This window comes from Sphaerodactylus townsendi, linkage group LG01 (assembly GCF_021028975.2).
Source record: "Sphaerodactylus townsendi isolate TG3544 linkage group LG01, MPM_Stown_v2.3, whole genome shotgun sequence".
NCBI lineage: Eukaryota > Metazoa > Chordata > Lepidosauria > Squamata > Sphaerodactylidae > Sphaerodactylus > Sphaerodactylus townsendi.
Genome location: NC_059425.1, coordinates 182575270 through 182598438, shown reverse-complemented (window position 1 = coordinate 182598438; position 23169 = coordinate 182575270). Strand labels below are relative to the sequence as shown.

At 44.3% G+C, this 23169-nt stretch overlaps 1 protein-coding gene across 1 annotated transcript in view; it reads left to right on the top strand.

Annotated features, from left to right (window-relative positions):
• TASP1 (taspase 1) overlaps positions 1-23169 on the top strand; it is a 66687-nt gene that overhangs the window by 39418 nt on the left and 4100 nt on the right. Inside the window, exons 9-10 of the mRNA XM_048506361.1 lie at positions 4765-4884; positions 7298-7363. Coding sequence (XP_048362318.1) covers positions 4765-4884; positions 7298-7363 — 186 coding nt within the window. The remainder of the gene's footprint in view (positions 1-4764; positions 4885-7297; positions 7364-23169) is intronic.

The following is a 23169-nucleotide window of genomic DNA, read 5'->3' as shown; positions in this document are numbered from 1 at the left end:
TTTGGGAAGATTGCCAGATGGGAAGGCTAGCAACAGTCCCTGGATGTACAGGGTAGACCAGGGGCGGCCAACCTATGGCACTCCAGATATTCATGGACTACAATTCCCATCAGCCCCTGCCAACATGGCCAATTGGGCTGAAGGGAATTGTAGTCCATGAACATCTGGAGTGCCATAGGTTGGCCACCACTGTGTATAGTTCTTTGGGTACAGGCAGTACATTTAATGGTTTGGATCCTAAGATATTTCACATTTGATATTATTACCCTGAATGTCATGCTCATTGTGAGTTCCTTGCAACTGAGTGCACCTGCCTTTCCGTATTAAAAATGTCATCAGCATATCTCCCCCATTTAGGTAGAAATATTTGAAAGGGATTCCTTTCTTCTCCTCAAAATGGTTCACATACAAGTTAGCAATGGAAGACCCTACGGCAGTACCCTGAATCTGCCAAATCAGTTTTTTTGTTAAAAGAAAAATAATTCTTAGTTAGTGCTAATTCAGCTAATTCAGCTAGTGCCACAAGAAAAAAATGTAAGTGGGTGGCATCTTTTCGTAAGTGTTCTTTCTACAACTGACAGTGTGATGATGCCATTCACTGGCAGATCTGTGGCTCCTTGCTGTTCCACCTCCACAGGTACCCTGCTGTGGACTCCTCATTTAGCTCTCTGCACTGTTCCTTTGGATCCTCAGACTCACAGGTGTCAGACTTGCGGCCCTCCAGATGTTCATGAACTACAATTCCCATCAGCCCTTGCCAGTATAGCCAATGCTCATGTTGGGAGGGACTGATGGGAATTGTAGTTCATGAACATCTGGAGGGCCGTGAGTTTGACACCCCTGCTTAGGAGCACAATTTCAGGGAGAAATAGCAGGTTGAAAGGTGGGTGGGTGGGGAATAGGGGAGTTGCCTTCCTCTCGCATAAAATTTGAATCCAGTATCATCTTGGACCATCAAAATTCCACCTTTCAAATGTCACTTAGTCACTGACTAGAACATCATTGGTCTTTTAAAATGTTATTGGACTCAAATTTTGTTCGGTTTTAGCAGACGGGCAACCTCAACCAAGAGGCCGTGTGCATGGCTGCGCGCCACAGCCACCTCACTTCCAAAGAGTTTTCCTGGCGCCACGGGGAGACTGGAAATGCAAAAAAGCCTCCCCACTGCCCAGAAGACCCTATTTGCCATAATAGACTTACACCATCCTTTTCGGTGCTGTAAGTCTTAGGCTTTGTCTGCTGGAGTAACACAATAAATGTCTGGGGGGAGCCGAGTAACATTGACTCTGCCATGCCCCTGCTATGCCAGCATTGCAGTTAGGGGCGCTGGAAAGCTGGTGCTAGTGTCCATGCCCCTCTCCAGCCCCAGGGAGGGCAGCAGTGGCTGCACACTGATGACATTACCCTTCTGCCAGGGTAAGTGCTGAAGAAATCTGGCGGCGCGGCCATGTGCAGATTCCCCCCCTTCCCCGGGTGGGGCTCTAACATGTCTATCCACCTGAAACTGCCCTCCTCTAGCGTGATGCTTCTAGCACCGTACTTGTAAGATTTTTCCATATTCTTTGCAAAGCAACAGCAACAACAAGCCGACCACTTAAAAAAGAGTTCTGAAGAGATGGCAGGGTCTGTGTCTTTGCAGAAAAATAAATAAATCCGTCCTATCGTTGTGATTCATCTGTCTTACTATTCGTTTTCACTTTCAGAATGTGCATAACAAAAATGCAAAACATGAAAAGATAGCTCTTTTCTCCAGTTTAAGATTTTGGTGAACATTTCTCACTTTAGAACACTTTCTGTGGATCTGGAGCGGGATGAAATTTGAAATACCAGGTAGGTAAACGTGTCTGTGCATTGACCTGGCATTGACCTGGCCCGTATTGCTTACTGTTACTTTATTGGCGGCGGGGGGGGGGGGGGGGGACATCTATACATCACTATCTTAATACTTTAAAAAAAATCTCTGCTGCCAAATATTTTTGAGTGCAGTTTTTGCTATCAAGTATTAAAAGGGGGGAAATAACTTTGGCTGATTCCGCATAGGCCAAAAACAGCAGTGTGAAAATGGTGTAAAAGGGTTTAAAATGGTGTAAAAGGGTTTATACTGTTTTCACACCGTTTTCACACCGCTGTTTTTGGCCCATGTGGAATCAGCCTTTGGTCTGTAGAATGTTTTGCTTTAGATTACCCCCCCCCCCCCTCATTTTTGCAGGAAAAAAGCATGTCGACGAAGTTATGTTACGCTATATGAGATGCATCTTTTCTTGGTAATGTTTAATAATGGGAGGGGGGTAAAACAAAAACTTCGAGGTATCTATAGGGGACAGTGGGACTGTATCCGGTATTAGTTTGTGTAATAAGGGGCAAGTCAATGCTTGACACATGCCAGAACATGAGCTTACCAACCTGCCATTTTAAATTTTGAAGCTACTGATGAATGGATTTGCACAACACTCCTGTGTAGGGTCTGTTTCTCCTACTCTGGTGTTCATAATATCAGCAAGGATTTGGTTGGGGTTTCTCTTCGCATTCTTGCCTTTAGGATTTTCTCTCTGTATCCTTGTAGTTGTATAGCAGTAGCTACCCTGTTTCCCCGAATATAAGACATCCCCTGAAAATAAGACGTGGTAGAGGTTTTGCTGAAGTGTGAAATATAAGGCATCCCCCGAAAGTAAGACATAGCAAAGTTTTTGTTTGGAAGCATGCCCGATGAACAGAACACAGAAAAATAAGACATCCCCTGAAAATAAGACATAGCGCATCTTTGGGAGCAAAAATTAATATAAGACACTGTCTTATTTTCGGGGAAACACGGTACCATGGTATGGTGCTGTTCAGGCAGAGAACACAGAATGGGCAAGAGATACAAATTTGCCAGTCAACAAGATAAGCTAGTTTGAGAGCAAATTAGTGACTCAAATTCTGGATCCATTACCCACAGAGTGATACTAATTGGTAACATCAAGTGACAAATCTGAAGAAGAACCAAAGGGGGGGGGGGGGAACAAAACAGGTTTTCTCATCTGCCTTCGGTGTGCCCATTTCCACCGATGTGTGAGCTCATACTAAACAGGTAAAAGAAGGAAAGAAAGCACAGTCATGGAATCTGAGATCTGTGAGGTACCCACAACTGCCTACTGTTCTTTGCAGGCAGTGAGTGTTGGGCAACATTGATGGCTATATCTTCCCAGCTCCTTGACCATCTTTTGGCATGAAAAGGTCCTTTCATCTCTCCCTGTTTACATCAAAGCATCCTTTCAAGTTGACCACACAAAGTTTCTTTTTAGGTTGTCCCGGAATTCTTTGTGTTCCTGTTTGTTGGTGAAGTTACACAATGACGTTGTTTGTTTCCCCCCTTTCTCTTTAGGCATCAAGTCTTCCTGCATTAAACCTCCCTCCCATCATTGTCCTTGTTTGTATTCGTTGTGTGTGTTCATCAAAGGAACCAGGATGTTTTGAGAGATGATCCTCCGATGCCCTGTCTTTCTTCTCTCCCTTTACTCTTGAAGCTGCCTTTAAATGCTTTGATTTACTTTCTCTGTTGGGCATTCTTATGCCCACTTTGTTTTTCGTGTGGTTTCCTGGAGAGAGGGAGACCTTCCTTTCTCTTCTCTGACTCGCAGAAGGAGTTGATTTGATAAGATTTGACAAGGGCCTCTCCTTTTCTTTCCTGGGTGACGCTTGTGATCTCTCCTGGCGAGTTTTCTGGTGTCCTTCTTGTGTGAATAGGGCAAAGTGACCGGCCTTCTGCTACAGATTGCGCGGTCCTTTTCTAACTACTGTTTGGAGCCTCTTGGGAATTTCTGGTTGATGAGTGAAGAAAATTAAGGGAGGACACATGGATGATTCTTAGCGCTTATGGTTGACCTTTCCTGCAGCCTGTGAGTGAAGGCAGTCGCTCTTGGGTATGAAACATGATTGTCATCTGCATTAACCTTTATGAGCCTATGGGCACCTTTGCATTTCAGTCCCAAGATGGTGTGATTGTTTGCAACCAAAATTTATATAAAAATATTTAAACTGCAATTTGGTCTTTTGTGAATTCTCTGCAGATACGTTTCAAGCCATTTCTGGTATACATCGTCTTTAAAAGATCCCTACCCAGCCTGCCTCTCGCATTGCTAAGCCAAGTTATTTTCCCCATTGCTACTTAAAATATTTGTGTGCTGTTACACTCTTAGCAGTTGGTGGAGATTCCTTAAAAATAAGTTCACAACCTGTGAAAGCTGGGTAATAAGCCTATGGGCACCTTTGCATTTCAGTCCCAAGACGGTGGCTGCAACTGCTAAATGATTGCCGCAAGAGGTGGAGCCAAGCGCAAAATGTCAGGGAGTGAGGCCATGCGTAACTCTGAAAACAACTCAGGATCTCCATCAGAAGCTCTCTTTACAGGATTGCCTTTTAAAATAAACGCGTTGGTTAAAAATATTTTCTTGCACGCACTTCAGTTGCACAGTGAAGATCTTTGGGCCATGGCAGCAGCAGCAGCTGCTAAAGCGACTTTTAAAAAGTCTGCACAGCCCATCAGATCTCCAGGAGCCAATAGAAGCCCTGCTGGGCAAAAGCCCCACCTGGCTCCACCCACATTCTAAAAGTAGGTGATGGACACCAGGAAAAGCGTTGGTGTGCGCTATGGTGCTCTCAGGCACCACGTTGAAAACCCCTGTAGTATACTCTGAAGACCAATTTGGCTCTTGTCTTTAGAAGCCTGATGTGATGCCCACCTTAAGAATATGCTTTCTGTGCTCTTGTCTCTCTGTCACGTAGGAGAATGACTCAGGAACGCTGGACACTGTTGGAGCAGTGGTGGTCGACCAAGAGGGAAACGTTGCTGCTGCGGTCTCCAGTGGAGGCTTAGCCTTGAAGCATCCTGGGAGAGTTGGTCAGGTGGGTTGAATTGGGTCTCATGGGCTCCTTGCCATCTTAGCCTTGTTGTGTCAAAACCTACTGCTGACTGGGAAAAGCTGGTGGACGGCTTAGGGATAGTAGCATTCCTCCAGAGTAGGCCTTTACAAGATCAGTTGTGCTAGGCCGCAGGGGTCTGCAACCTGCGGCTCTCCAGACATTCATGGACTACAAATCCCATCAGCTCCTGTCAGCATGGCCAATTGATGGGAATTGTACTCCATGGACATCTGGAGAGCCGCAGGTTGCAGACACCTATGCTAGGGGAGGATTGATCTAGAACTGGATAACATGAAAAGGAGCTATGCCTTTTGTAAAGGTATCGTTGTTCTTAAATTTTTGCCTGTCCCAATACTGGATGCATTGCGTTGGAAACCGTGGTTCTAGTAGCATAACGGTTGTGCACAGCCTAAATCGGAATGTGAGTTGTGACATACAAACTTCCACTGTATCTACTAATTTCATCAAATCGGAATGTGAGTTGTGACATACAAACTTCCACCGTATCTACTAATTTCATCAAAGATCCTCTTTGATCTGAGATTGCAAATGCCTTAACAGTCCTGGTGCTTGGGAGCAGAAGGCCATTGCTTTCACATCCTGCATGTGAGCTCCCAAAGGCACCTGGTGGGCCACTGCGAGTAACAGAGAGCTGGACTAGATGGATTCTGGTCTGATCGTCAGCAGACATATCCAGAAGTTTAACTAAAATATACTCCATGATCACCTGCCCTGAAATATACTACTGACTCTTAGTAGACAATTCCTCCGTTTTTACCTGTCATCCTTGCATAAGGGCAAATTGGCCGTTGTGGCCTCTGGGACCTGTCCTGGTGGGCTGATAGTCTTCTCTCTGACTTTTGACCCAGCCTAGCTCAGCATCAAGGAGAGTGATGCTCAGCTGTGCCCTGCTCGGGTTCAGAGAGGTTCCACTGTTTTAGTGTGCTGACAGTAGAAAGACTTGATGCTTTCACACTGACAGCCCAATCCAAAGGGGTGGTGGTAGTAGTGGTAAGCCTTGGATCTGCAACCAATATCAGATTTGGTGATTTCAATCAGAAGTCTTTATTGACAGACGACAGCATAGCTATTGAAGAAGCCAGTTCTAAGAACTGGCTTTCCCAAGTACCCTTTTATGCCCACCAATGTGTCCCCCCTTCTTCCCTTCCCCCAGAGATATCAAAGCAAAGCAATACAGAACAGGAATGCAAAAGCTGTTAGGTCTCAAGGCCGTGTGAAGAGATATCAGGACGAACCGGCACTTGGGCGCATTCTCAATCACTACACGTTACAAAGCACAAAGACAGCAGGAAACTGAACGTAAAGTGAAACCCGTTACCATGACAGAAACCAGGAACCCTTTTGATGTCAGGCGGCCCTCCTGACATGGTGGGGTGGTGGCTGGGACATTGTCATGGCAGCACGCTCGCGCCTCCTCCAATGGCCTTTTGGGAGATATGGGAAGGGGGGGAAAACAGAAAAAATCCCAGCCGCCTGAAAAATCCTATAGGAAAGACTGACTTATATCACACTTGATGTAAGTTGGCTGCTAGCAAAGGGGGTATTCTGGGCTGAAAGTCCTTTAGAAACTGACTATAGTCAGCTCCCCCCCAAGAGTACCCCCAGAACACTCTCCGGAACAACACACAGCCTCCTTTGGTGCAGGAACAACGGTGTGGAAGACCCGTTCCTGGTTACTGTGCCGTGGCGCCCTGCCAACCAGGGTAAGTCTCTCTGCACCAGCATCTGTGTCACTTTGCATGATGCTGGTAGCGTGGGCGCTGGTACAGTCCTTCTGCTGCTTCCAATCCAGCTTCAGTCCCCCACCCCTGACTTAACAGTAATAGTTAAGGGGTTTTTTGTAGCCAAGGAAAAAGGAAATGCTCATCAAATTATTCACCCAGGGTGCATTCACTCGTGCCAGAAAATGCACTTTCAAACCAGTTTCAATGCACTTTAGCAATCAGGATTTTGCAGTTCCACACAGGGCACTTTTGCACATGCAGAATAATTCACTTTCAGTCCACTTTCACAATTGCTTGCAAGTGGATTTTGCCATTTCGCATAGTAAAATCCAGCTGCAAAGTGCATTGAAAGTGGATCGAAAGTGCACTATTCTGCATGTGCAAAAGTGCCCGCAGTAAAACGCAGCTGAGAAGTGCATTGGAAGTGGATTGGAAGTGCATTATTTAACATATGTGTCAGCACTCCCAGGGTTTTCAGAAGTGTTATTGGAGTTTTGGGGTATTGGGTGTGGCAGGTATGCAGAAATGTACTACGATTACTCTTTTTTTATTTCTCAAGCAATATTAGCTTGCTTTTAGTAAATACATTTGCTTGAAATGCAGGATTAAATCTGTTGTTGTTTTTTTGTAATTTCTTTTCCGAGGGACAGGCAGCTCTTTATGGATGTGGTTGCTGGGCTGAAAATACGGGAATTCAGAATCCTTATTCTACAGCTGTGAGTACCTCAGGTATTTGCTATTCCTATAAATATTTGAGCTGTAATTTATATACGGTGATGTGAGGTATGTTGCTGAAGTACATTAATATATAAGAGTCCTTCTTTTCAGCTTGAAATAGCCCTGCCTGTAATTGGTAACGCTGCCTCTTAGGTTGAAGTACCTTATGTTCACAGATTGATTGAGCTGGAAAGAGCCATGTAGGCTGTTTAGTCCAATCTCCTGCTCAGTGTAAGATCAACCTAGAACAGGGATCTGCAACCTGCGGCTCTCCAGATGTTCATGGACTACAATTCCCATCAGCCCCTGCCAGCATGGCCTTTTTGAACGTAGACTTCCAGAACTACACACAGTACTTCAGGAAAAAGAAAGCAAAATAATTGTTTGTTGTGGGTTTTCCGGGCTGTGTGGCCGTGGTCTGGCAGATCTTGTTCCTAACATTTCGCCTGCATCTGTGGCTGGCATCTTCAGAGGTGTATCACAGAGGGAGGTCTGTTACACAGAAGTCTGGACACTGTGTTACAGACTTCTCTCTGTGATACCCCTCTGAAGATGCCAGCCACAGATACAGGCGAAACATTAGGAACAAGATCTGCCAGACCACGGCCGCACAGCCCAGAAAACCCACAACAACAAGTTGAATCTGGCCGTGAAAGCCTTCAATAATTCACAAAATAATGGTGTTTTCGAAAGGCTCTGGTTTTTAATTGTAAATCCCCCTCAAGCAGAAGAACTCTGAAAACATGCCATAGAAATATTTTCACCAATAAACAACAATTAATAATTCGGTTAGTGGATAGGTTGTGTGGCAGCAATTCCATGGGTAATTATTTCACCGCGAGCTGTAATTGATGTTTTGACTTCTATAGATGAGTGTTGTGATACATATGCCATCAGCTAATGAGTCTGCAGGAATTGTTTTAGCCTGCTTGACAGTTTTGCGAAGAAAAAGCAGAAATGCATTTGCGTGATGAGCCAAAAGCCAGCTGTGCTTCCCCAGGCCATGCAAATTCAATCCTTGGGCAGAATTTGGCGTCTTGTAAAAGCCGTACAGAGAGCAGTTGGGAGTAGGTCTGCTCAAAATCCTACTCGGGTCTATTGAGTGGGGCTCATTTGCAGGCGGCCCAGGAGCACAATGATGAAGTCTGGGGAGTTGTAAAGAAAGGCATGGGTGCAGCCTCTAAATCAGCAAGTATGCCTACCCTGTTTCCCCGAAAATAAGACATCCCCTGAGAATGAGACGAAGTAGAGGTTTTGCTGAAGTGCTAAATATAAAGCATCCCCCGAAAGTAAGACGTAGCAAAGTTTTTGTTTGGAAGCATGCCCGTCGAACAGAACACCAGAGCATGCAGCTATGGAGCTGAAAAATAAGACATCCTCTGAAAAAAAGACATAGCGCATCTTTGGGAGCAAAAATTAATATAAGACACTGTCTTATTTTTGGGGAAACACGGTAATACTCTAATAGATACAGATTGCAGAATCTGTTTTACAGAAGTTTGATTTGCAGTTTAAACTGCAAATTGATGGAATGAGGTGGTAGAATTAGGAAGGAAATACCCCTTTTCAGTGCTCCTGCATATATATATATATATATATATATATAAAAGTCCCATAATGAGAATCAGGACATACAAAATTTCTCATATGCTCTCTGCCAGGTGGAATGCTTTGAGACTCGCCCTTTACTTCTACAAGCTGGGCTTCTCGTTTGGTATATGAAGCCGCCGCCAGTCTAAACTGTTTCTACTTTGCCACTACCGTTGCAGAATTTAAAATAATTGTCGGCATGGTAAATCTCTGCTGTTGCTATCATTGATACAAAGTGGGATTATCACAGCTGATTATTATAGCCCTGGTTTTCGGAATATGAAAAGGGTTTCGTTGTCACAGTTTTACATGTTTTATTGCATATATCATTGTCAATACATTTTTCAAATTGTTTAATTTATTGGAATGTTTTGGAGATGTAAATGATGTTGTTACAGAACAGCAGCACTGATTTAGAAAAGGACAAACCAATCTTTCCAGAGTACATATTTATTTGGAATTAGATGCGATGGAGTACTTTTAAAATGCACCATCTATAATTTGTCGGTGACTCAGTGTAGTTAACTTTAATCTAAAGTATGCAGTTTAACACTGGTGATGTACAAATATCTACTAAATGTCAGAAATTATGCAAACTCGCAAAGTTATGGATCCGATTCACAAAAGGATCTTTTTCAGATTTCTTAAAAGGTGACAGATTTAAACGATTTGTAGAGAAACTGAAAGCTGGAAGGGTCTTTTTGAATTCAACCTTGAGTGGCTCTGTTTACATTGGTCCTGGCTTAAACTTGATGCATCACTCTGATGAAACATCATGTCTGATTATCTAGTTAAGTTTTGGTCTTAAAAACAGTTTGTGAAAGTGTGTTTGAAATGGGGTTTGTTACAAATAGTTTGCAGTAATCAGGGTAAAATGCTAACAATTTGCCTTGAACAAGCCACAACTGGAGTAATTATTATCCCTCCAAGCTCTGCTTGCAGTTGTCCTCATTAGTGTCTCCTGTACACATTATTGACTTTGGGCTTAGTCTAGTTTCACTTCATATGCTTAGCATCCTAGCAGAACCAAGAAACGCTGTAGCTAATTGGTATATCTGTACTGCAACATGGGTTGCGTTCAGATGCAGCAACATACTGTAGTTTGTCATCGCAAGAATAAGCTTTGAAAGTCATAGTGCTCATGCATCCTGTTCACCCCCACCAATGCAGCTTGAAAGTTGAAGTTTTCCACGTTCCCATCAAACCACTGTTTGTCTTCTAATTTGTATCAGAGGACTAACTAGGGTTTGTTCTCCTGTCTACAAAACAGGGTTCTAAACCATGGGTTGCATCCAGCCAGCTTTTTCACTCAATGATGCTCACTTATCATCCTTACAACAGCCCCTGTCTCACATAACTGTTCTCCATACTGGTCATGCTGTCTCCCAACATATATATTTTGGGTGGTGAAAGGGGACCCTTTTTCCTTCTGTTTTTCACTAGTGGAAACATTGACTGGGTCCAAGCCCACAGTTTAATCTCGATTCAAAATGCTAGTTTGTAGGCAAGAAAAACAAGATCTAATTTGTTGTTTCAGTTGTCTAGACATGTAGAAGTTTTCAGTTTCCTGGGAGGAGGAACGGGATGATCAAAGCCAAAGGATTTCCAGTGCTGATTCCTGTAGCAGCAAACTGTGATTTGTTGTTAAGTCTGAAGCCATAGACAGGGTTATTTCCACACATAAGTATTTGTCACAGTGTCTCTTGTAAGTTTTTGGAAGCTGCACGTTGTGTGAGGGAAAATGCAGGCGGGATTTACTTTCATTGTTGTCGAGGTAACTGGTTTGTTTTGAGGGATATGTAAATTCAAGCAGCCATCCTGATGCACTTAAGAAAGACGGAGGTTTCTGGATTTTGTCTTGACCCTGGAGAAAACTGTTTCCCTTTCATGTGGGTGCCAAATATTATAGCAGTACATATTTTAATGGTTATTTACAGCTGTACACTTTTTTGAAAATTCCAGTATTTTGAATTGTCCTTTGTATGATGTTACATTAGTAACTATTTGAGTTAGCTGAAACACGCCAATCCAGACCCCCAGGCGCTGGGGATGGTGCCGCTGTGGTGCTGCCCCACTGCCTCCAGAGGGCTTTCTGGCAGTTCAGGGAGTAAGGAAAACTCCCCAGACCTCTCCACCACTGTAAAGCCCTCCATAGGGATCAGTGCCATCCCAAACACCCCTGCTGTGCCGACAGGGCTGGTGGCAGTGGTGGAGTGCTGATGTGGCACTCAGTGCCACATCCAGTCATCTTGGAGCGGTGTGGCAACTGCCTGCCAATGTGTTTTCCCCTCCATAGGGGTAGGTGCCCCAAAGAGGACAAATGTGCCAGCGTGGCCCTGCGCTGGGACGATTCCATCTGGATTGAGCCATACGGGTCTCAGTGTTAGCTATCTGTTTATTGAATGTTTTACAGTCAAGGAGTGTTTAACTGAAGGCTTTTCAGTTTCTGGTTTTCTTTCCAGTCTCTTTGTACTAGTCATAGATCAGTCGGCTCATTCTTCCGTTTTTGAAAGTTGATTATCTTATTTTTTTTAAGAAGTACACATTATTCTTCATTTAGACTTCAGTTGTCTACTACCACTATAAAAGCTGGAATCCTTTCTCTGATTCATGTTTCTTCCTTGGTATAAGTAGCTGATAAAGAGATGGGACAAGTTGATGGTTGATATTTAAAGATGTGTGTAAACGAAGGACAAGAGATCTGTTCCACAAGATCCAAGAAATGAAGGGGACATGTAAAGAATGGTTAGAGGCACTGAAAGATCCACATGAAAATACATTAACTGAATAGGACAAAGTAAAGAAAAGGTTGGGACAATACACTGAAGAACTGTGCAGAAGATGTGAAAGGATAACAGATCTCTTCCAAGGAGAAACTTTTGAATAAGAACCTGCAGTTTTAGAAAGCGAAGTGAAAGTGGCACTCAAAGCAGTTGGGAGAAACAAATCACCAGAAGTAGGTGGGATATCAATAGCATTATTCCAAGCCACAGAAACAGATCATCAAAATCTTAATAAGAGTATGCCAACAAATATGAAAAACAGAACAATGGCTTTCAGAATGGAAATGCTTAGTCTGCATTCCAAAAAAGGAGGTGTCAAAGACTGCAGCAACTATCAGATAATCATATTAACTTTTCAAAATCTGCTACCATATATGGAACAAAGAATTCTAGATGTTCAAGCTGGACTCAAAATTGGAAGAAGCACCATACATCATACGGCAAAATTTTTTTTGGTTACCAAGCATATAAGCAAGTTCAAGAAAAAAAAGTAGATTAGAGCAAACCATTTGACTGTGTGGATCATGGAAAACTTTGTTTGGTTTTAAAAGAAATTGATGTACCACAATATCTGATTGTTTTGGTGCACAATCTGTACTCCAGACAAGAGGACAGAATATGGAGAGACAGAATGGTTTCCAGTTGGCAAAGGTGTCAGACAAGGATGTATTTGATCTCTTTAGGAGCAGCAGTGGCGTAGGAGGTTAAGAGCTTGTGTATCTAATCTGGAGGAACCGGGTTTGATTCCCCGCTCTGCCGCCTGAGCTGTGGAGGCCTATCTGGGGAATTCAGATTAGCCTGTGCACTCCCACACACGCCAGCTGGGTGACCTTGGGCTAGTCACAGCTTGTCAGAGCTCTCTCAGCCCCACCTACCTCACAGGGTGTTTGTTGTGAGGGGGGAAGGGCAAGGAGATTGTCAGCCCCTTTGAGTCTCCTGCAGGAGAGAAAGGGGGGATATAAATCCAAACTCTTGTTCTTCTTTATCTCTTCAATGTTTATGTAGAACACATCATAAAGAAAGCTGGATTAGATTTAGATGAAGGTGAAATGAAAACGGGTGGAAAGAATATTAACCATTTGAAATGTGTAGGTGACACTACATTAATGGCAGAAAAGCATAAGCATAAGCATAAGCATAAGCATTTTATTGTCATTGTGCACGCACAATGAAATTTACAGCAGCATTCCTCGATGCACACAATTTCAGACTCATACATCATCATCCTCCACCCATCCCTACACAGCCCCAAATACATCAATATGAAGCAGCGGAGTTTAGCATAGCCACAGCTCTAGAGTAGAAGCTGTCTCTAAACCTCTTTGTCCTAGTTCTGAGGGCCCTGTATCGTCTGCCAGATGGTAGCAGTTTAAAAAGAGAGTGTGCTGGATGAGACGGGTCCCTCAGAATATTTTGGGCTTTATTTAGGCTTCGGGCATTATAGATTTCTTCCAAGGAGGGGAGAGGGCAGCCGATAATCCTTTGTGCAGTGGTGATCACCCTTTGGAGCGCCTTCCTATTCGCCACTGTGCAACTGGAGAACCATACACAGATGCAGTAGGTTAGGACACTCTCTATAGCACAGCGGTAAAAGGACACCAGGAGTTTTCCATCCAGTTGCTGCTTCCTTAAAAGTCTCAGATAGTACAGTCTTTGCTGGGCTTTCTTAACCACGGCGGCAGTCTGTACTCCCCAGGTCAAATCCTCTTTAATCATAACGCCCAGAAATTTAAAACTAGCCACCCGCTCCACTTGATCTCCATTTATAGTCAAGGGCTGAATTTCTGAGCTATTCCTTCTATAGTCCACTATGAGCTCCTTTGTCTTGTTAGTGTTAAGAACCAGGTTATTTTCCCTGCACCATGAGAGCAGTCGGTCCACTTCATTCCGATAGGCAGACTCATCCCCTCCAGAGATGAGCCCCACCACCGTTGTGTCATCAGCAAATTTGATAATGGTGTTACTATGATAGACAGGAGTACAATCATATGTATAAAGGGTGAACAGTAAAGGACTCAACACACAGCCCTGTGGCGTTCCCATATTTAGAGTAAGAACTGAGGAAGATCAGAGTAAGATTTAGAGTAAGATTTAGAGTAAGAACTGAGATTTAGATTTAGAGTAAGAACTGAGTAAGATTTAGAGTAAGAACTGAGGAAGAAAATAGTGAAGATCTGAAACAGCTCCTGATGAAGCAGAAAGTGCCAAAAAGCAGGATTATAGCTGAATGTCAAGAAGACAGAAGTAATGGCTGTTGAGGAATTACACCTTTAAGGTTGGCAGTGAAGAGAGGGTAGCTGTGTTGTTCTGCAGTAGAGCAGCTAGATTCAAGTCCATTAGTACCTTAGAGACCAGCAACATACCCCCCCTCTCTCCCTCTCCCCCTCCCCCTCTCCCTCTCTCTCTCTCTCTCCCTCTCCCTCCCTCCCCCCCTCTGTGTGTGTGTGTGTGTGTGTGTGTGTGTGTGTGTGTGTGTGTGTGTGTCAGAGAGAGAAAAGACTCTGGCTGAGAGCTTCACATTTCTTGGGACCTCTAGCAGATCTTGAACTGTATGTACATTCTGGCCTCCTGGGTCCCAGATCATGGCCACCAAAAGGTGTATAGAGCAGCAGCTTTCCTTGGTCCAAGGGCCACATATTGTTTTTGTTGACCAGGTTCGGGATGGTAAAGACTGCACTTGCATAGGTACCAACAGTCTTTGTTAGCCATGTGTTGTGTTGGTTCTGCACAGATTGGGTGGCTGCAGGCTGGGGGGGCTCTCGCACGTGGCTTAGTTCCATGCAGAAGTAGGGAACTTTGGTGCAGTTCCCTACTATGGTTAGGAGGACTATTGGTAGGTAGAGATTCTTTCATCCACCTTTACTCCTGGACACCTATTGGGGTTTGACCTACCCCTACCCCAGTCTTCCAGTATGGTTCTATCTCCAGTGTTGTGTGATTACTGCTTTTGTAAAATTGTGCTATAGAGAGTGTCTTAACCTACTGCATCTGTGTATGGTTTTCCAGTTGCACAGTGGCAGATAGGAAGGTTCTCCAAAGGGTGATCACTACTGCACAGAGGATTATCGGCTGCCCTCTCCCCTCCTTGGAAGAACTCTATAATTCCCGAAGCCTGAAGAAAGCCCAAAATATTCGGAGAGACCCGTCTCATCCAGCACACTCTCTTTTTGAACTGTTACCATCTGGCAGACGATACAGGTCTATCAACACTAGGACAAAGAGGCTTAGAGACAGCTTCTACTCTAGAGCTGTGGCGATGCTGAACTCCGTGGCTTCGTGTTGATGTGTTTGGGGCTGTGTAGGGATGGGTGGAGGAAGGGGAAAGTGAGGATGGGGTATGAGTCTGAAATTGTGTGCATCGAGGAATGCTGCTGTAAATTTCTTTGCGCGTGCACAATGACAATAAAATGCTATTCTTATGCTTATAAAGCTGCCTATACTGAATCAGACGGTCCATCAAAGTCAGAATTTCTACTCAAACTGGCATCGGCTCTCCAGGGTCTTCCGTGGAGATTCTTCCCATTGCCTACTTCTTGGTTCTTTTAACTGGAGGTGCCGGGGATTGAACCTGGGATCTTTTGCATGCCAAGTAGACACTGTGCCACTGAGCCACAGCCACGGCCCCTTGCCTGCCGTGAGAAGCAAGGAGAGGCAAGAATGCGCCTCATAGACTTACATGCTGCTTTGTTTGGATTAATGCTTCAGAAAGAGGCACAGTAAGGAGGTTATATAATGAAACACAGGTGCTGCAAAGTTGTTTTAATTCTGTGGGTTTTTTAATAGTTTTAATTCACTGTGGCCCACAAAATATGCAGCGTTATCATCAAATGACCTGGGGGTATAAAAAAATACATGAACATAAAACCAGCATAACAGAAAAAGAATAATAAATGCAGGCGAAACGTCAGATGCAGGCGAAACGTCAGGAGAGAATGCTGCTAGAACACGGCCATACAGCCCGGGAACCACACAGCACCCCAGTGATTCCGGCCGTGAAAGCCTTCGCCAATACAATAAATAAATAAATAAGATCTTAAGATCTGCATAGATAATCATCTCTCCGGGGACCAATTGGAAGCCTCACTGGGTAAAACCCCCACCTGGCTCTGCCCACTTTCCAAAATACTTGATGGCGGGATAGAAGGCGCCGGGGGCACCATCGTGCCCATAGGTGCCGTGTTGGGGATCCCTGACCCAAGCCATTGGATCTTCTTTGGTGCTGAGGAGAAGAAAAAGTTCAGGGAGCGTGGTCTCTCATCCAGCTGTCCATCAGAAGGGAAAGTTCTTGTTGTCAGGTATTCTAATTTTGCACTGTTCGTTTCTTACTTTAGTATGGTGGCATCTCTTTGTGCTTTCCTATTTGAGAACAGGTTTTCCTCAGAAGAGGTACTGCATCTTTTCCGGCACTTCACCACTACTAGTTTATCCATTTGCTTTATATTCTGGTCAAAAAGATAATTTTTTTCACAGCGAGTTTTAGTTTTAGCTGTCTCTTAAAAAAACCTCTGTGATTTTTGATTGATTTTTTTCACTGCAGGAATATGTGAGGGGCTTCCCTTCAAACCCACCCAAGGGTTCTCGAAGGTTAGACGCAGGTCTCAGTTTTTTCCACTTTGCAAAAATGGAAGAAAAGCTAACCAAACAAACCCCACTCATCCCACAAAAATATATTGCCTGTTGTTTTGAATTGTGGCAGTTTGTTTACATAGAGTTGTGATAATTTGTGAATCATTTCTATTGACCGGAAGAAAAGTTTAAAACATTAGAGGAATTTTTTTAAAACGTTTGGTATTTAGGTGATTGGCTTAAAAATACTCTGGATGACGACCCTGTCTGTTTTCCTTGCTCATTAATCCGTGTAAAGGGCTTGAATCCGACCAAATTAAATTTGAAATCTGATTTCAATTTTTAAAAGCTGCTTTTGTGGTCTTGCGGAAGCTTTTATAGTACAGGCCTTAAATTTAATTTTATTATTGCTTTTCATTTGGCTGAAACTTGTAAATTTGGCAGATGCTTCCTTTTGATTTTTCCTTTCCAAGTAAGACAAGAATAGAAAGTGGTTGATCGCCTAGTTTACATATTGTAATTGTGCTACAGCGAATGGCCGTTCATCGTGGATTATAGAAATGTGTCTGGCCATCTCTGACTTAAGACAACTAAAGCTTATTTGCAAGCATTTCCTAAATTTGTAGCAGAGAGATTGTTTTAAACTCTTGAAATGATGATCTGCACACAGCTGCCACACCATTTTTAACTATGAGGACTAGCCTTGCCTTGCTGTTAATCAGAGACGTATGTATGCAAACTGGAACCTGGGGACAAAACCTGAGTTTGGCGCCCCCCCCCCCATACGGGTGGCCACCCTCCCCCACCACAACCAAACAATGATTTTTTTCACCAGCTCACAGAACACCTCCCACCCCCAGCAAAACATACATGACTCTCTCCCCACCAATTCTCTTTCCTAATTTTGTCCTCACACCAACCATATGAGGTTATTAGCCTGAGAAACAGCTCCAAGCCAGTGCAAGTAGGTATTAAGCATGTAAATCTCTCACAAATCACCCCCAGCAAAACATTTACCAAACAAATGTCAGCATCATCTCTCACAAAACACCTCCAGTGGAATCCACCCCCAAACAGCATCACTTTCAATGTTTAAACTAAGGACCTCACATTCTCCCTTTAAGTCCATGCCAAAAGGGGTGGATTTAAAAGGAGAATCTGGGGAAATTTGGAGGGTGCCTGCTGTCAGGGGTGCAATTGTTAAGCTAACAGCACCAAAATTTCAGGGTATCTTTAGGAGGCTTTCCTGATGATACCACCCATGTTTGGTGAAGTTTGGTTCAGGGGGTCCAAAGTTATAGACCCTCAAAAGTGTACCCCCCATCTCCTATTAGCTCCCACTGGAAACAATGGGGGATGGGGCACCCCTTTTGGGAGTCCATAGCTTTGGACCTCCTGAGCCAAACCTCACCTAACTTGGGTGGTATCACCAGGAGGGTCTCCTGAAAAATCCCTGAAATTTTGATGCTGCTAGCCTAAAAACTGCGCCCCCTACAGGCCGAAAGCTGACAAACACTAAAAAATACACAAAACACACAAATGAATCTGAATTTTTTGCGTCCCCCCCACTAGGGGGCACCCAGGGACATAGGGTACCCCATGTCTCTTAGGTAAATACGCCACTGCTGTTAATTATCAAAGTCATGTACGGCGCTACAATCGCTCCCCACTGTCTTGTCAGGTATTTGGTTAAATTTGCTGAGACCGACTGACGATAACATTCTGCTGGTAAAAATTCAAGCTGGTGAGCTGTAGCAGCTTCAGTGCTGGGCTAACATCTGGGAGACATAGATTTGAATCCCTACTCTGCCTTGAAAATCTCCCAGGTGCCCTTGGGCCAGTCACACTGTCTCATCCTGACCTACTTGACATGATTCTCGTGAGAATAGAATGGATGTGAGCTGCTTTGGGTCCCCAATGGGGAAGAAGCAGGGATATACATCAAGGTTGTTTCTTTATCCCATTTTTCTCTACCTTTAAGGAGTCTAAAAATGCCTTCCCTTCCCCTCCCCACACCTTTTGAGGTAGGTGGGGCTGAGGGAGGTTAGAGAGAGCTGTGACTAGCCCAAGTTCACCCCTCAGACTTCATGTGGAGAAGTTAGGAAACAAATCTGGTCCTTCCGATTAGGGTCCGCCACTCTTAACCACTACACCATACCAACGAGTTTATACAACTCATTCTATTTGTGTATTGATTGGAAAGAGGCCTGAGTGGCCATCTTGCAGTCATTATTTGCTTCAGTACTACTTGGGGCAAGGACAACCAGAGAAAATTCAACTTGACTCAGCTCATGTGTTCTTCTTTCCACGGACCTCTGTCCTGTGCCAGGACTTCGAGGAGAGTCTGCTTTTGTGACTGCAGAGGAGAGGTAGCCATAGGGCGGGGCCTCTCACTTATGTTGGTTGAAGATAGAAAAGACCAAGCTCAGAGGGAGGCTGTTCAGTTCCTCTCTTGGGCCTGTTACCCAGCTTAACAGTATAAGAACTTATTTTCAAATAGCAATCGGGAATTACTCAGCTTGGCAGTGCGAGAGGCAGGCTGGGTGGGATCTTTTAGACAACTATACCAGAATTGGCTATTGAAACGTTCTACAGAGAAGGCAAACAAGACCAAATTTTCCAGTTCTCCCCTTAACCTCTGTTGGGGGGAAATGGTGAGGGGGGAGATCTGCCCCTTCCTGCACCTCTCAGTGCCCACAAGGGTTGAGAAAAGCCAACAGCAGACAGATTCTGTGTATGTGGGGCTTTTCTATATCAGCTCTGCATGCAGGATCTGGCCTGCTGTCCTCAGACTCTCCTGTCCAAGCCTCAAAGGGCTTGGGTAGCAGAGGCGAGGGGGGGGGATCTTGCATGTGGGGCTGCTCAGCTCTGCATGGTGTCAGGACTGCAACTCCCAACATGCACCGGTTCCCGCCTTTTTCCAAAAAGTGCAGGAAAACAAACTGAGAAGCTACATTCCACCGGAGCTTCAGAACCAATGGGAGACCAGCAGCTGGGAGGAGGGGAAAAGCTGATTGGTTGCTGTCTGTTTTTGTAAATAGTTTAAATACTGGAACTGAGGACACGAATCCTCAGTTTCAGCACCCAGTACCTAGGGCGACATATATCAATAAAGTTCTTTTTTTAAAGCTGCTTTGTTTGAGTGTGTTCAGCCTTACACATGGAAGATTGTGCCTGCTGTCTCCCCATCTCTACTGTACAAACCCCAAAGGACTTGGATAGCAGTGGCGGGGGGGGGGGGATCTTGCATGCTCTGTGAGGTAGGTTAGGGTGAGAGTGTGTGACTGGCCAAGGTCATCCAGCGAGCTTCCGTGACATGAATGGGGATTCCAATCTGGGTCTTCCAGATTTTCAAACTATGCCACACCAGCTTTTGTGAGGTGGGTGCATCATTCAAGGTGATTGCCTGATGGTTGCTGGCAGGTTAGACCACAAAAAGCCCTGAAAGGGGCCCTTTGCCCTTCCCCGCCTTTTACTGATAGAAACCAAGGCTTCAAGGCTGGCAGTACTGTTGTTGCCAGGCAACCCCCCATGACGACCATTTAATGGAAATTTGTTTCCTAACAGTAGAGGCATCACTCCTGTTATTTGGGGGGGGGGGGGCGTTAATTTCCTTTTTAAGATTTCAGTTTTTTCTGCAGGCTTTTTCATGTTTGTAGAAAGCTTTTTTCTTGTCTGTTCACAGCTGTGGTTTCCAGATTTCCAGATTTAACCATCCGTAGATTTGGCCACATTGAGAATTAGATATATTGACAAGTAGGGGATGCATGGAGGGCATCTCACTTCTCCCTCCCTCTCTATTTCCTCTTTCTGTTCTCTGAAATCCTTGATACTTTCTGCGGTGAGAGTATTTGTTTTATAAAACTACAAGTTTTAAGAAGAAAGGGTCACTTATTTATATATAAGTTATGTCTGATAATAATTTTTGCATGAGCATAATTCTTGTTAATGGGGTAGTCTTAGATTTACATTCATCTTCCTTTTGAGTAAATATGGGTAAGGTATATTGGAGGTAGGTCGGGTGCTAGAAAGGAGAATTATATGGGTGAAGAGTTGCCAGCAATCCAAGTGTGAATTGTGCACCGACCTGTCTTGGTGCAATAAAACAGGTGTGCTAGGTGCTCCTTTGTATATTTATTACTGAATGTGAGACCTTGTGAGTCTCACTTTCTAGTAAATGACTTGCAACAACCAACATTTGAGGTCAAGATACTCCAATGATTATTAGTCAGCAAGTCAGTTACCAATAATGTTTGTATAATTTCGGTGAATCACACAAGCCATCTTATAGTGAATCCTTATTGCTCTGAATTATGACTTACCGTCGTTTAGCTCTTCGAAAAGGTGGCTGACCTCACTTTATTTTTGCTTGTCTGTTCCTTGAAATACAGCAGAGAGCAGCAAGAGATAGCTTGCCTAGTTACACTCCCCTTCTTTAAAAACCTTGGACAGCACTACGCGTTAATGTGATTTTAAAGTGCCAGTCATAAAAATGGCCGTTCAAAGGCCATTTTTGCGGTAGCAAAACAGATTTTTGATACATGGATGGATGGGAGCAGCGACAAGGTTTCTTCCCCTTCGTATTCTACATTAGGTAATTCTCTTCACCCCCGCCTGGATATTTCTGGGGTAAATTCTCATCTTTGTTCCTCGATTCTCAATGCATGGTCTTCTGGCCCTACTGTTCAACAATCGCTTGCAAGGTTTAATGTCAGGCCTGACTTTCTCCCTTGGAGGCTTTTGCATATGGCTTGCAGAAATGGGACTGGGTTTTTCATTCATCTGCCGTTCAATAGGAGTCGCTTTCATGTTTGAAAATTGAAAACTCGTGGCTTCCCCCTCCTTCTCCACCTCCCCCCCCCAAGTGGGATGTGTGACTGTGGATGCCCTCTGATACACCTGCTTCTAATTTCCCAACTTGAAAGGAGACGCCCATCAAAAGAAGCAAAAGAAAACAATTTCTTTGACACGCCGTTCTGAACCCCCTTGCTTTACAGCGTTCCTTGGCTGCGCCGTTATTTGATAGACGACTTGAAAACGCAGGGCTCGGGTAATGTGATTTCAGTTTATCCTGCGCTGACTTTTTTTTTTAACGGCTCTTGTTGTGGTTACTTTTAATCTTCAGAAACCTACTTGTAAAGTCCTTTTGCGTCGGGAAGGTTGCGGCTTCCCGGGGTTTTGTGCCCCGCTCAGATGAGAAATGATACTAATAAAGTTTACGCATGCTGACGAAGCGAGCAGGGACGCTCGAAGCCCTGCACATTTTGCGGAACAATCCACAGTAGAGTTATGCTCTTCTGAGTCCACTGAAGTCAGCGGGCTTAGAAAGGCACAAATCTCCTGAGGGCAGCACTCGTTACATTCTTGTAAAACGTGGGATCTGCTGGCAAAACAAAAGAATTGTGGGCATCCTCGAAACCTGTCCAGACATAAAAGAAAAGAAGGTTTGTACATTTTTAGGATGGCGCGAAATACACGGTTCCTGTGAGTGTGGTGCGCAGCTTTGGGAATGACTCACCACGCCCTCAGTAGACAAGCTAAAGGACGGCTCCGTGGTAGAGCATTGACTTGCCAGGCAGAAGGTCCCATTTTCCATCCCTGACATTTCCAGATACAAGGATCTGGAAGTAAGTAATGTGGAAGTCTTTGCCCATGTGCTGGTCCAGCTTGGTGGGAGAGCTGTTGGTTCAGGCTCCTAGTTGGCCTGCAGAGGAAATAAAGCCTGGTTCTGGAGGGTTTTCCGGCCTGCGTGGCCGTGGTCTGGTGGATTTTGTTCCTAACGTTTCGCCTGCATCTGTGGCTGGCATCTTCAGAGGTGTATCACAGAGAAAAGTCTGTTTCTCACTGTGTCTAAGTGAGAAGGGAAAGTTTAGTGTGGTATATTGTCCATGTCCCAGGGTGGGGAACCAATCATTAAGTGTTTGGGTGGAACTTGCTATGCAAAGGTGTGGTTGAGTGCATTGTATTGCGGGTGGGGTTATCAGTCCATTTTTTAAGTACTGGGAGCCAGGCCCTGCTAATCTTCAAAGTCTCTTCTTTCTTATTGAAGTTGTCCTGATGTTTGTGAATTTCAGTGGCCTTCCTGTGCAGTCTGACATAGTAACCTTCTGAATTGTCCAGAATTTCAGTGTTCTCAAATAAAATGTTATGTCCAGTTTTGTTTAACACATGTTCTGTAACTGCAGATTTTTCTGGATGATTAAGCCAACAGTGTCTTTCATGCTTCTTAATACAAATCTCAATGCTGCGTTTTGTGGTTTCTATGTAGATCTTTCCACAGCTGCAGGGTATGCAATATACTCCTGCAGAAGTGAGGGGGTCTCTTTTGTCCTTTGCTGAGCGTAGCATCTGCTGTATTTTCCTGGTGGGTTTGAAGATGGTTTGTAGGTAATGCTTTTTCATCAGTTTCCCTATTTGATCTGTGATTCCCTTGATGTATGGTAGAAATATTTTTCCTGTGGTAGGCTGTTTCTCCTCAGTCCTCTGGGTTTCTCAATAAGAAAGAAGAGACTTTGAAGATTAGCAGGGCCTGGCTCCCAGTACTTTAAAAATGGACTGATAACCCCACCCGCAATACAATGCACTCAACCACACCTTTGCATAGCAAGTCCCACCCAAACAGTTAATGATTGGTTCCCCACCCTGGGACATGGACAATATACCACACTAAACTTTCCCTTCTCACTTAGACACAGTGAGAAACAGACTTTTCTCTGTGATACACCTCTGAAGATGCCAGCCACAGATGCAGGTGAAACGCTAGGAACAAAATCCACCAGACCACGGCCACACAGTCCGGAAAACCCTCCAGAACCAGTTGAATCCGGCTGTGAAAGCCTTCGGAAATAAAGCCTGTTTGAGGGGAG